The sequence below is a fragment of the Triticum urartu genome, chromosome 5, assembly GCF_003073215.2.
Source record: "Triticum urartu cultivar G1812 chromosome 5, Tu2.1, whole genome shotgun sequence".
In the NCBI taxonomy this organism is placed as follows: Eukaryota; Viridiplantae; Streptophyta; class Magnoliopsida; order Poales; family Poaceae; genus Triticum; species Triticum urartu.
The window spans coordinates 601,375,246-601,389,990 of NC_053026.1; the positions used below are offsets into that span (position 1 = coordinate 601,375,246).

The 14,745-nt window shown below is 51.7% G+C and overlaps 1 protein-coding gene across 1 annotated transcript; it reads left to right on the forward strand.

Moving 5' to 3' along the window:
* The first annotated feature begins 1,251 nt into the window (after positions 1–1,251).
* Positions 1,252–11,769, forward strand: LOC125511117 (ABC transporter C family member 4-like). Its single transcript, XM_048676405.1, has 12 exons — positions 1,252–2,844; positions 5,593–6,089; positions 6,189–6,453; positions 7,937–8,257; positions 8,354–8,440; positions 8,536–9,330; positions 9,434–9,728; positions 10,003–10,217; positions 10,296–10,601; positions 10,682–10,745; positions 10,902–11,141; positions 11,300–11,769. The coding sequence occupies exons 1-12, from the start codon at positions 1,513–1,515 to the stop codon at positions 11,398–11,400; spliced, it is 4,518 nt and encodes a 1,505-aa protein (XP_048532362.1). The 5' UTR covers positions 1,252–1,512; the 3' UTR covers positions 11,401–11,769.
* Positions 11,770–14,745: the final 2,976 nt, after the last annotated feature.

Genomic DNA, 14,745 nt, shown 5'->3' on the forward strand with positions numbered 1-14,745 from the left:
ATTTGATTCGCCATGGTCAAATCCCGAACGTTTGGTGTTTATCATTTCCAAACTTTTTTGCCTTCCCCTACCCATATTCCCATCAAAATAAATGTTATCAAAATTGATGCAAGGTATATGTCAAAAAAGATTGATGTTGAACCACTAGAGCATACATCCGTTGCAATGCATGTGCGATTAGCTAGTTACAGTAGAAAATATTGAGAAGATCTTCTTGCAGCGACTTCATAACAATGTATTAAATTTAGCATATTTATAAAAGTCGGTCCGGTATATAGGCGACGGGACAGAGAACGGCTAGACGACATGCTGAATGGTTTTCAGGTGGTGGATCACCAACTCGATTAGCCTCCTTGCGGTTGACTCCTCGTCTCTGACAAATCGTGTCTCGCTTTTTTATTTTTGCTTTTGGGCATGTCAAGTAATGTTGCTAGAATGTACAAGCTTGTTTGAGGTTTTTTTTTTTGAACCATTGTTTAAGGGTTTTCTTACCACTTTCTATTATTCGGTCGTTTGTGTCTTTATTTATTTCTTATATAAAGATGGGTGGAAGTCTGTTTCATGTATACTTGTTTTTTTTCACTCGTACCTATGTACTCTCTTCGTTCACAAATATGAGTATTTTTATGAATCAAATGTATATAAACACCTTTTTAGTGGGTTTAGTTCACTCAATTCAGTCCGCAAGTCGATAATCCAAAACATCTGTATTTGTGATCGGAGGGAATAATTTGCATGGACGTGGTTGATACGAAAGGAAATTTCTCGAGAGATTCGCTCGATTCACGTGGAACGAAAGGTGTGTGTGGCAGGCTAGCACGAGCAGTAATTACTTTAGATAGATAGGCTGATGATATACTAGCAGTTAAAATTTCGTGCATTGTCAGGACACTGAATTTACGGCCCAAGCATGTGCCCGTGGGACTGTAGTATTTGCCTCTATAATTTACACATTAGATGCTTCTGACAAAAACATTGGCAGGGATCCTGGCAAGATAACCAAATTTATTTACTACCCACGGGCGGCCGTGCCCATCTCGTCCGTCCTCCCCTCTCCTCGTGGAAACTAAACAAGTCTCCTCCCCGGTCCTCGAATCAATCGTACGGCCAGGCGGGCAGCCACAGCAGCAGCGGGCGCCAAGTGTGGCTCGCAGCCATGCCACGACGCCAGCTAGTGGATGGAGTCGCTTCCTTCCTAATCCTCGGTGACCAAGATACTCGCACCACTCCGGACTCTGGACGGCGCTCCGCTCCGGCAATAAACTACTCGCGCTGGCACTCTGCTGGAGAACGATCGCCACGTCGTAGGTGACGAGCGTGGCTCGTTAATACTGCCCAAAAATAAGCCGCGGCCCGTCAAAACCAAAGAAGCCTCGTCCCTCCCCTCCCCTCTCCTCTCCTCCCGAGGACCAGACGGCGAACCCCAGCGCGCCGCGGAGCTCCTCTGCTCTCCCTCTCCATCTCCCCGTACGTCCCTGTATCTGCATGCGTCGCCGCTGATCCGATCCGCCCATGGAGCTCGCGTCCACGGCCCCGTGGTGGCTCACCACGAGGACATGCGACCTCCCCTCCACGGGCGTCCTCGAATGGGCCGCCTTCCTCTTGGTCTCCACCTGCTCGCAGCGGCTCATGCTGTCCGCGGCCGCCGCGGCGTTCCTGGTCGCCGTGCTCTGCCTCGCGGTTGGTAAGGTCCTGTCCCGCCGGCGGGACGGCGCCGTTAACGGCAACGGCGCCGACAAGCCGCTGCTCGACCGGGGGCGGCCCCGGGCGGTGCGGGTCGGCGCGGGGTTCGTCCTGGCGCTGGCCGCCTCCGCGGTCCTCGCGGGGTTCTACGCCGTGCTCTTCGTTCTCTCGGTCGTGATGCGGGGCGGCGCGGGCGAGGCCCAGGAGGCGGTGTTCCTGGCGCTGCAGTGCGCGGCGCACCTCGCCGCCGCCGCCCTGGTGGGTCACGAGAAGCGGTTCCGCGCGGCGGCGCACCCGCTCACGCTCCGCCTCTTCTGGCTCGCCGCGTCCGCGCTCACCGCGCTCCTCGCCGGCGCGGCCGTCGCGCGCCTCGCGTCCGGCGCCGGCGCTCTCCCGGACGATGCGCTCGCGATCGCGGCGCTCGTCTTGTCCCTCCCGCTCCCCGTCGTCGCCGTCCTGGGCGCCACGGGAATCTCCGTAAAAGAACAAGCCGATGACAACGATCGGTCCGAAGAAGAAGAAGAAGAAGCCAGCAAGGAGAAGAACACGACGCCGTACGCGAGCGCGTCATGGCCGTCGCGCATGTCGTGGGCGTGGATGAACCCGCTGATCCAGCGGGGCTACCGCTCGCCACTAGACCTGTCAGACGTACCCACCCTCGCCCCAGCGCACCGGCCGGAGCGCATGCACGCGCTGTTCCTCTCGCACTGGCCGTCCTCGTGGGCGCGCAAGGACAACAACCCGGTGCGGCACGCGCTGCTCCGGTGCTTCTGGCCGCTGTTCCTGCTGAACGCGGGGCTGGCGCTGCTGCGGCTGACGGTGATGTACGTGGGGCCGACGCTGATCCAGAGCTTCGTGAGCTTCACGTCGGCGGCGGAGCGGCGGCCGCTGTGGGAGGGGGCGCGGCTGGTGGTGGCGCTGCTGGGGGCCAAGGCGATGGAGGCGCTGTGCAGCCACCAGTACAACTTCCACTGCCAGAAGCTGGGGATGCAGATCCGGGGCGCGCTCATCACGGCGCTCTACCGCAAGGGCCTCCGGCTGTCGTGCTCGGCGCGGCAGAAGCACGGGCTGGGCATGATCGTCAACTACATGGCCGTCGACGCGCAGCAGCTCTCCGACATGATGCTCCAGATCCACTACCTCTGGCTCATGCCGCTCCAGGTACGTAGTACGTCCATTGACTCCATTGACTGGCTGCGGTGCATGCATGCATGCATGCATGATTGTTGGCAATTTCGCGCAACTTTGTTTCTGCCCCAATCATGCTGTACGTTGGAAAGAAGAATCGGGCGGCCGATGAGGTATTCACTGACGTCAACGCAAGAGAACAAGGATCGGCTGACGGGGTAGATTCGCCGATGGCATTTTTCGTTGCTTGTGAGATAGAAAAGGGTGAATTGTCCTTCTTGTTTTTGTCATCCAGCAGGCATGGCACGGTCACTCATTCATGATTGTACCACGCCTACCTGCCAAGACATGGCACGATTCACATCGCTTTTGTTTTGGTCGCGTGAGTGAACGTAGCTCTGGTCGCTGGCTTTGGCGGCCTCACGGCATACGGTTCACACAGGCCCTATCTCCTCCGGTCAAGACGAGCCATACCCATGCGGTTCGTTTTGTTCGTTCGTTGGCGATGAGACGCATTGATTGCGTTTTTGTTGCTGGCGATGGAAGGAGCGGCGCAGGGACGACGGCCACCTCTGGCTCTTATTACTGCGGTCGAGTCGACCCGGTCACGGTGGCAGCAGCCATCACGTAGTAAGTAGTAACCGTGAGGAGCAAGAGTCCTCATAGAAAATTCCTCCGTGATACGCATGGAGGTACTCGTCGACGTCAATCGCGACGAATGATTTCGTAAACGGAAGCCTCTCTTGCGTTTCCTCCAAGACAGCGACCATCGCACTAAAATTATGCACTATGGGTCGCACGTCCAAATCGCTCATGGGATCCGTGCTTCGGTGTTTTTTTCCCAAGCCCATTACCTACTTTTCTTTTCCGGAAAGCCCATTAATTACCCGAATTGATCTCATTGATAAAAAAATCCCATACAGTTGGTTTACTTTCACTTTCAATCGTCCATTTCATACGTATGCCAGGACACGTGTCAGTCAGCGCTGCGCCATGCCATGCGTATGCGTATGCGTATGCGTATAGGCTATGGCCATACTTTTTGTTGTTTTGAGCCGGATGCACCTACCCGTATGCTATACTAGGCTTGCTGCCGCTGTGGGTCAGAAATCGGTTGGGCTGGGCCTGCAGGTTTAATTGGGCCACGACATGCGACCCGCCCCCGGGGCCATCTCGATCGGCACTGTCAGCGTCTGGCATACATTAGTTAATATACTACGTACAGTACTGATTTCTCTGTGTGAGCTTCAATTGATGTGTGCCCGCTAGTGGTTGAGATGCATTGAGCACAGTAGGATCTGTCCCTTGTTGTTTTTCTTTGGAGTGATCCTCTACCCATAGGTCCCGCTTCTAGAAGAAGATTGCGGACCACGGCCCCGAATTGTCTATTGTGCACGTGAGCCGACGCATTGGTGCAGGCGGGAGTAGGCGTATTATTTAGTGATCACCAACTCTCGCTCTTTGGCTTTATGTATAGGCCGGAAAGCGCGCATCCGGACTGCTGATACAAACCCGCATTAGATGACACAACACGTTCTGACTTGAACACACGCGGGCAATCTGATGGTCGGCATTGTAAATGGCCTAAGTCATTTCTTCGTTAAAATTCTACATTGCTTAATTCTTACTCTCTCTGTAAAGAAATATACGAGAGGTTTAGATCACTATACATGCGACCAGTCCCCGGTGCCATGTCGTCGGTCATGCATACATTACTTAATACGTACAGTACTGATTTCTCTGTGTGAGCTACAATTCATGTTCGTCGTGGCCCGGTAGTGGTTGAGATGCAATGAGTCTAGTAGGATCTGTCCCCACTTTGTGTTTTCTTCGATTGATCCTCTCGATAGGAACCGCTAGTAGAATAATCTTGCGGATCAAGGCACTCAATTGTATATTGCGCACGTGAGGCGACGCATTGGTGCAGGCAGGAGTAGCGTTTTATTAGCGCAAGTCTCGTTTTGGGGATACTTTCGCGCTATTCGTCACTCTGGATGAGGAATAGTTATTCTTCACCCCATCTATTTTACCATCAATACAACGTAATCTTACGTTCCGTAAGTTTTATCTTATTTTCGACGTAAAAAAAGACCCTAAGAAAATATATAATCATCGTAAAAAATATTTCATGTTATTTAAAATTACAAACGTAAAAACATAGTTGAAAATACACATAAACTGTAAATTTTCTTGTCTTATGACCTATATTCTTATTTTCTTATGCTAAATTTTACGTAACGAATCAATATGAATGTAACTATTTGAATTCCAAACGTAATTTTATTATGAAATGATCGTAAGATTACCTCGGGTGAAGAATAACTTATTCTGCACCCTAGGTGATGAAAAGGGCGCATATCTTTGGAACCTGGGTCTAGGCGCATCTGCTAAAACATTCACTAAAGAAGCAGCAAAAACTGAAATAAAATCTAAAACTTTTTGTAGTGAAGGCCATCAAGTGTTTTAGCCAAGTTTGAAGTTTCGCGAAGAAATGACATCTGGTTAATTCCAAGCAAAAAAATAATAATTCAAAAACCTTGAATAGCAACCTTTATAAAGATCCTTTTTTTGCACCGATCACCATGGTAGTTATTTCTTTGCAAAATTTTACATGTGCTTATAGCACTGAATCATTTTTGTTACACTTTTTTTCAATTGTTCTGACCTTTTAAATATATTTTTTTTGTAACTTTCCACAATATTGCTTTATTTTGTGAAGAAACCTTACACGTTATTACAAAATGGATTCTGACCGGCGATGCACCGTGAATTGCACTGCAGGTGGGCGTGGCGCTTGGCCTGCTGTACATCTACCTGGGCCCGCCGGTGACGTCGGCGCTGGTGGGCGTGTTCGGCGTGATGGCGTTCGTGCTGCTGGGCACCCGCCGGAACAACCGGTACCAGTTCTCCCTCTCCGGCGAGCGGGACAAGCGGATGAAGGCGACCAACGAGATGCTGAGCTACATGCGCGTGATCAAGTTCCAGGCGTGGGAGGAGCACTTCAACGCCCGCATCGGCCGCTTCCGGCGCCTCGAGTTCGGGTGGCTCACCCGCTTCATGTACTCCATCTCCGGCAACATCGTGGTGCTCTGGAGCGCGCCCACCGTGGTGTCGGCGCTCGTCTTCGGCACCTGCGTCGCCGTCGGCGTGCCCCTCGACGCCGGCCTCGTCTTCACCGCCACCTCCCTCTTCAAGATCCTCCAGGAGCCCATGCGCAACTTCCCCCAGGCCATGATCCAGGCCTCGCAGGCCATGATCTCGCTCCAGCGCCTCGACTCGTACGTTTTACGTTGCATATATGATCGCGCGCGAGCACGTCTACTTCTTCGTGGGTTTAAAGAGAATTGATTGATCGTGCATGTGGTGTGGTGTGGCAGGTACATGACGAGCCCGGAGCTGGACGAGGGCGCGGTGGAGAGGGAGCCGGCGGCGGCGTCGCGGGACGGCGGGGTGGCCGTGCAGGCTAGGGACGGGGTGTTCACGTGGGACGACGAGGAGACGGAGGCCGGGAAGGAGGTGCTGCGCGGGATCGACCTGGAGATCCGCAGCGGCAAGCTGGCCGCCGTGGTCGGCATGGTCGGGTCCGGCAAGTCGTCGCTGCTGGGCTGCATCCTCGGCGAGATGCGCAAGGTCTCCGGCAAGGTACGACGTGCTCCTAATATTCGTCGATCTCTTGCAGTTAATAATAATATAATGCATGAGTGGTTGCATCGTCTGCTGTCACGCATGTTGCCCTGTTGGTACTGCATATGCATATGCATGAATAATACTGTACGCCGTCTACTGCCGATCATGGCCGCTCTTGCTCTTGTTGAAGTCTGTCCCCTCGCTGGTACTGCATATGCATATGCATGAATAATAATGTACTCCGTACTACTACTGCCGATCTCGATGGAAGCTTTCTCTCTCACTCGCCGCTGCGGCCAGGGCACCTACGATTGCAGCGTGCGATGCTTAATAGACCACGTGGGAGAAGAGTGAATCTGCCTTCGGTTGCATGATTGAGGCGGCGGCCACTGCTGCTGCTGTATGAGCTTGTCATCGGCGGCATCAACTTTCCAGAAGCAGTCACGTAGTAGTCGACAACCCGATGGTCTGACGAAATGGCTAGTGCCTGACAGTCCACTACCACATGAAATATTGTTTCATCTTCTGTTGTCTAGTTAAAGAGACGCATCATGGTGTCTGTTGGGCGGAACTGGATGATTGGATCTCGACACCACAACAGGTCCATTCAGCCTTTAAGACGGCCGGTCACTCGTATGATGGCTCATGAGTTTATTACTCATCACTCTGCCCTGATTGGAACTCATTATGATTTTTCCGTCTTGATGATGAAGGTGTCTTTTTTTAATGAATGTGCCATTTTTGTAGTACCGGCCACCAGCTAGCTTATTAGTGCGATGAAAACGACATACGAGAATACAGCTAGAGATATCATCATTTCCCCCACAAGCAAGAAGCCTTAAATAATGTGCTTTTTTTACGAGGACTGAACATTTCTAGATCAATGGCTGCCATAAAAAATGCCTCGCCGATGTGGGGGTTGGTATTGGATTTGCCATGATCGATCTAAACGACGGCAAAGGAACAAAAGTGCCGTCTATTCACAATCTTGTCAGGTCAGTTGGCAGGCCTACGGACAACCACACCCAGACACCCTTGTTTTTGTACTTATCGACAAAGGCAAACTGAAATCTCAGATCACACGGATTTTGTTGGACCCCCGCAAAAGAAAGAAGATAGATTGATTTTGTCTCTTGTTTTCATACGCAAATGTGCAAACTGCAGCGTAAAGAAACAAAATTTCTCCGATGTTGCACGATTATCTGTATGTTGCATTTCTCTGATGCTGACTTGTGACTCTGTTGGAGTAGTATGGCATTCAGACAGATGCCCTTGCTGTTTACTTTTTAGTGATTGTTTCATGTATGCAAGTTGAATAAAATCTGTTTCATTCCGACTTTTTTCAACATTTTTTAGCAATGAATTCAAGACATACTTCAACTGCTGCTTATCATTTTCTTTTAGGAGAGTGGAAACAATCTGTTTGTAATGTGTGCTGCAACTGAACGATGCTTTGACAGACACTGAATGATCGATTCTGAATCTCTTTGCATTGCAGGTCAAGGTGTGCGGCACGACTGCGTATGTGGCACAGACGGCGTGGATCCAGAACGGCACCATCGAGGAGAACATCTTGTTCGGGCAGCCGATGCACGCGGAGCGGTACAAGGAGGTGATCAGGGTGTGCTGCCTGGAGAAGGACATGGAGATGATGGAGTTCGGCGACCAGACGGAGATCGGCGAGCGCGGGATCAACCTCAGCGGCGGCCAGAAGCAGCGCATCCAGCTCGCCCGCGCCGTCTACCAGGACTGCGACATCTACCTCCTCGACGACGTCTTCAGCGCCGTCGACGCGCACACCGGCAGCGAGATCTTCAAGGTATGTACATTTTACTATCTATACTTATCTAGACTAGACTGAACTGAGTGTTTGATAATACGGTAGTAGTTGCTTAACGGATTATGTTTTTTGCAGGAATGCGTTAGAGGTGCTCTGAAGAACAAGACCGTGGTACTTGTGACTCACCAAGTCGATTTCTTGCACAACGCTGATATCATATATGTAAGCATGTCGGCACATTCTCAAGCAGTAGCGCATGCATTGTTTCTCTCTTTGCATTGAGATGAAATTAATGAATGATGTTCACTTGTGTCCAGGTGATGAAGGAGGGCACGATAGTGCAATCCGGCAAGTACGACGAGCTCATCCAGCGCGGCTCTGACTTCGCGGCGCTCGTTGCGGCGCACGACAGCTCCATGGAGCTCGTGGAGGGCGCGGCGCCAGTGTCTGACGAGAAGGGGGAGACGCTAGCCGTCTCCCGGCAGCCGTCCAGAAGCGGCAGTGGCAGAAGGTCGTCGAGCGGGGAGGCGCACGGGGTGGTGGCGGAGAAGGCGTCGGCGCGGCTGATCAAGGAGGAGGAGCGCGCGAGCGGGCACGTGAGCCTGGCCGTGTACAAGCAGTACATGACGGAGGCGTGGGGGTGGTGGGGCGTGGCGCTGGTGGTGGCCGTGTCGGTGGCGTGGCAGGGGTCCGTGCTGGCCAGCGACTACTGGCTCGCCTACGAGACCGACGCCGAGAACGCCGCGTCGTTCCAGCCGGCGCTGTTCATCGAGGTGTACGCCATCATCGCCGTCGCGTCGGTAGTGCTCGTGTCGGGGCGGTCCTTCCTGGTGGCCTTCATCGGCCTCCAGACCGCCAACTCCTTCTTCAAGCAGATCCTCAACAGCATCCTCCACGCGCCCATGTCCTTCTTCGACACCACCCCGTCCGGAAGGATACTGAGCAGGGCGTCGTCCGACCAGACCAACGTCGACCTCTTCCTGCCATTCTTCGTGTGGCTCAGCATCTCCATGTACATCACCGTCATCAGCGTGCTGATCGTCACATGCCAGGTCGCGTGGCCGTCTGTCATCGCCATCATCCCTCTGCTCATACTCAACTTGTGGTACCGGGTAAGTTATGATCTAGTCGACCACCTCAGTCCAACGTGCAGTGCAATGCAATGCAAGAACCTTCAGGGCCTCACCTTAACGTTGATTCCAATTTGATTTGCAGGGCTACTACCTTGCGACGTCGAGGGAGCTGACGCGGCTCGAGTCCATCACCAAGGCTCCGGTGATCCACCACTTCTCGGAAACGGTGCAGGGTGTCATGACCATCAGGTGCTTCAGGAAGGGCGATGGCTTCTTCCAGGAGAACCTCAACCGGGTCAATTCTAGCCTGAGGATGGACTTCCACAACAATGGCGCCAACGAGTGGCTCGGTTTCCGGCTAGAGCTGGCTGGGAGCTTTGTTCTTTGCTTCACTGCCTTGCTCATGGTCACTCTGCCCAAAAGCTTCATCCAGCCAGGTAATTAAGCTTCTTCTCTAGCTCTTCCTTTGCCTACTCTTTATATAACTATGTACTGTGAACGCACTCTAGTAGTAACTGTAACATGTGAAAAGCTTTACTGTTATAGTGTACCAACCATGAGCCATGCAACCCAATGGCCGCGTGCATCACTCGATGCAGGTTCCTCGATGCAGAGGCCAGGGGTTCAACCTCCTTTTTGGAAGAAAAAAAGTCATGTTACCCTGTTATCGGCCAGTTATATTGATGCTTTTAATGTCTTGTATTGGTGCAGAATTTGTTGGTCTATCGCTCTCGTATGGTCTATCCCTGAACTCAGTCTTGTTCTGGGCCGTATGGATGAGTTGCTTCATTGAGAACAAAATGGTGTCAGTCGAGAGGATAAAGCAATTCGTAAACATCCCGTGTGAGGCAGAATGGAGGATCAAGGACTGTCTACCTATTGCAAACTGGCCAACAAGAGGCGATATCGAAGTCATTGATCTCAAGGTAAATCTTTATTAAGGAATTACTTACCTTATCCTGAAACAAAAAACATGACCTGGACAAGAACTTGCATATATGCAGGTTAGGTACCGGCATAACACTCCACTAGTGTTGAAGGGCATCACACTAAGCATACACGGAGGAGAGAAGATCGGAGTTGTTGGTAGGACTGGCAGTGGGAAATCAACACTAATCCAGGCCTTGTTCAGAATAGTGGAGCCTTCCGAGGGGAAGATCATCATCGACGGTGTCGACATCTGCACCTTAGGACTCCATGATCTGAGGTCTCGGTTCGGCATCATCCCTCAAGAGCCCGTGCTCTTTGAAGGTACAATCCGAAGCAACATCGACCCGCTCGAGGAGTACTCTGATGTTGAAATTTGGCAGGTATTTGACAAACAGTACTAATTCATTTTGTCTCCCCAAAAATATTCTGTCTTCAGAATCTAAACTTGTTTCATTTTTAGGCCTTGGACCGTTGTCAGCTGAAGGAAGCCGTGACATCAAAACCTGAAAAGCTTGACGCATCAGGTACCCTAGTTATAGTTTAGTGCTCACTCTTTCGATTCTACATGATGTTCAGCATGAACAAACTAACCGGATTTTGTGCATTGACATGCCAAAATATGTTTTTTTAAACATTTTTAATGATTTTTGTTTTGTTTTTTCGAATGTTTGCTTACCTAGTTGTTGACAACGGCGAGAACTGGAGCGTGGGACAGCGGCAACTGCTCTGCCTAGGCCGGGTGATGCTGAAACACAGTAAAATACTGTTCATGGATGAGGCCACTGCGTCGGTGGATTCCCAAACCGATGCTGTGATTCAGAGGATTATCCGGGAAGACTTTGCGGAGTGTACCATCATCAGCATTGCGCACAGGATACCGACGGTCATGGACTGCGACAGAGTCCTGGTAGTTGATGCAGGTAACCACTTAAAATTTAGCATACCCTTTCTTTCAGGAACCATACAACTGAAACCTTGTTTGCATACACTATGTTTACAGTTTCAGAAACTTGGCACCAAAAATAGCTTCTTCTTTTTTCTGAATAGCATTTTCTAAACTGTGAATCACTGTTATCAGGACTAGCAAAGGAGTTTGACCGGCCTGCCGCCCTGATCGAAAGACCGTCACTCTTTGGAGCATTGGTTCAAGAATACGCAAACCGGTCGTCTGACATGTAGCCAATGAGAGGAAAGGCCAATTTTCTGCTTCAAGACTTGGGAGGGATTCAGGATGGAGATTTCTCCAGGACGTGGCATGAGCAACCTGCACCCGTACTCTGAACACCATGTCCTAAAAAATATGTCTCCGGCGGTGATTGATCTTGAGAAAGGTCAAGGAGAAGCCAGTGTGAGATAGGCATATATGATCCGCGTAGATTGATTCCAAGATTTCATTCAACCCATTAAGCTGGAGTTTTTCTGTCGCTGGTATGAGCTGAGGATGGTGTATGATGTAATGTACCCGCAATTGTTTCAATGGCGACAGTGGCGTAGCTAGGATTTCAAACCAGGGTGAACTGGTAATAATTGATGAGTTCAATTTATCAATTCTTAGTTGCAAAAAAAAACTTAATGGAAAATCGAAAGCATACTTTTGAACTAACAAAGAGACGAAAACATACATGTCGGCCGGTGGTGCTGCCGCCTCACCCTAGGTTGTTCGCGGCGGGCGCCGCCGGCTGTCGGGCGCCACTGCCGGCTGACTCACGCCATCACTGCTCGTCGTGCGCTTGCCGTCGCTAGGGTTCCAGGGAAGTTTCAGATGTGGAATCAGGAACCCCTCTATCTAGACTTGCAGTTCAGCGGTTCAGCCGGGACAGGGATCTCGTCGTAGCTTCCTAGAGGAAACCACACTCTCGTTCGTGGGCTTGACGATTTCTTCTTGGGAACAGAAGAAACTAGGGTGCGTCTTAGAGCATCTCCAGCCGTTTGCCTCCAGAGACAATTTTTTCGCCTCCTGAGGAGCTGCCGGCGAGAACTTAGGTCTTGGGGGGCAAACCACTTTCACTCGTTGCCTTCCCATGAGCAGCGTTGGATTTCCATAAACGGAGCGACATTTCGTCAAGCACCTTGACCACGGCGGCGTCGACGACCTCCAGCCAGCGGAGGAGCGCGAGCGTCGACGGAGGCCTGGCAGAAGACCGCACGGACATGAGCACGTCGAGCTCCTGGCGGAAGACGCGGTGGAGGCGCTCGCTGCTCCGCTGCACCTTGACGGCGCCATGGCGGGAGGAGGTGAGCGACGCCAGGTACACGGTGCTGAACCCGCCCGCGCCTGGCCTCGCCGGAGCATGCTCTTTCTGGAGCCGGTGACAGCGGCGCCTTCCTGTCCGGGGCGGACACCGACGTGGCTGGCTTCTTGTCGTCCTGCCCGTGTAGATGTCCGGGTCGAAGAGGTAGGCGGACCCCTCGCCCTGCCCGAACTTGACGGAGCCATCCTCCTCATGCACCACCACCTTGTGCGGCAGCCGCAGCGTGTCGTACTGCACCTTGCCGAACCGGCGGACAGCGTTGTACATGCTCTCCTCCGTCTGGTACTCCGGGATCATGTGGTAGTAGAGGATGTTCTTCGGCGACCCGGGCTCGCTGAGCCGGTCCGTGGTCAGCCGCGCCGCGCCGCCCCGTCCGAGGCCGCGCCTGCTGCTGCTCGCGCCTGCGCCCATGCCTGGCCGCGCCGCGCCGCCTCCGTCCGAGGCCGCGCCCGCCGGCCTTCTCCAGCAGCTGCGCGTGGCCGCGGAATGCCGCCTGCTCATCGCACCGCGGCCCGCACTTGGAGACGAGCGCGAAGTAGCAGCAGCAGCCGCTCGAGCGCAGCCTCGCCAAGCCCGCAAGCTCCCCGTTTGGCGGGCGCGGGAGGTCGGGCGTGGCGGCCCGACGAGGGCGCGCGGCCACAGAGGGCTGGCGGGGCGGCGCGGGAGGCCAGGCAACGCTGTGCGGAAGCGCCAAGGCAGGTCGGGCGGCCAGGACGCGGGCGGAGCTGGCACGGGGAGAGAGAAGACGGGGGCTCTACAAGAAGAAAACGACGGGGGGAGAGATTATGGAGGGGAAGAGTGGCTGCAGGTGGGCCACAAGAGACAAAAAAAGGTGACGCCGGCGTCCCCAGCTGCCCCCCGGGGGGCTGGGTTTGGGGTGCGAGCGCTGGAGCTAACTTTTGTCAAATCCGGCGAAAAACGAGCCTTTGGAGGCGTGAGTGAAACATTTTTTACCGCCAGGCCTAAAAAAATGCTCTTGGGGCCTTCCTAAGGAGATGGGTGGAGATGCTCTTAGGTCTCGCCTAGGGAAATCTGTTCGGCCCGGCCGATATAGACTACATTACGTAAATATCGGTTTTATTCCAGGAATATGTCTGAGCTTGTGCTTGTCTCAAAGAAACAATTGTCTGAGCTTGTGCAAGTGTACAGTTTTACTGGTTTTTTTATCGTTTCAACCTTTTTATGTACATTCCGATTTTTTTAAAAGTATGTTTGGAAAAATATTTCTATTTTACTAAATTCATATAAAAAGGTTTATTCTGTTGTCAAATCGTTTATCTACTAAAAAAAGTTCATCGTGTTCAAAAATATATATCAGGTATTTAAACCTTCATGTCCGTAATGCGGCCAAAGTATACTTGTACGTAATTTACCGCAGTGTTTGTATGTAAGTTATTATGTCTGTGATGGTAAATTATCATCTTAATTACACACAAATTACCATTGTTATGTTTTTAACAACTTTTTTCACATGGTCAAAGTTATCGTGGTGTGTATACAGAAGTTATCAAGTCTGTGGTGCATAAATTAACAAGCTATTTACACAAAAGTTAGGAGGTGTTTCAATAACTTCTTTCCAGGTCAAAGTTCATGTAGATACAAAGTCTCGATTGTAAAAATAGCAAACCGGTCGTCTGGCATGTAGTCAATGAGAGGAATGGCCAATTTTCTGCTTCAAGACTTGGGAGGGATTCAGGGATGGAAATTTCTCCAGGAGGTGGCTTGAGCAACCTGCACTCTGTACTCCGAACACCAAGTCCTAAAAAATATGTCACTGTCGGTGATTGATCTTGAGAAAGGTCGAGGAGAAGCCAGTGTGAGATAGGCATATGATCCGCGGAGATTAATTCCAAGATTTCATTCAACCCATTTAGCTGGAGTTTTTCTATCACTAGTATGAGCTGAAGATGGTATATCATGTGTTGTGCCCGCAATTGTTTCGGTCCTATTGATGACCCCTATGAAATTAAATGTCTCAATCGAGCTAGGATTTCAAACCAGGTGGTCCAATTGACAAATAAAAATCCCCACAAACACAACATTGTTTATCAATTCTTAGTTGAAATGAACTAATAAAAATTAGTCAGTTAGAGCAATTCCAATGGAGCGATCCATTTCGTCCGCCCGCGTTCATTTGGGTCGACGCGTACAAAAGTGGCGGCCCAACGCGCCGACCCAAACAGACGCGCGTCCGTTTTTCGTCCGCGGGCGACCCATTCCACGCCCAATTTTGAGCCGGATTTGCATCGGCGCGGACACAAGACGAACGCGC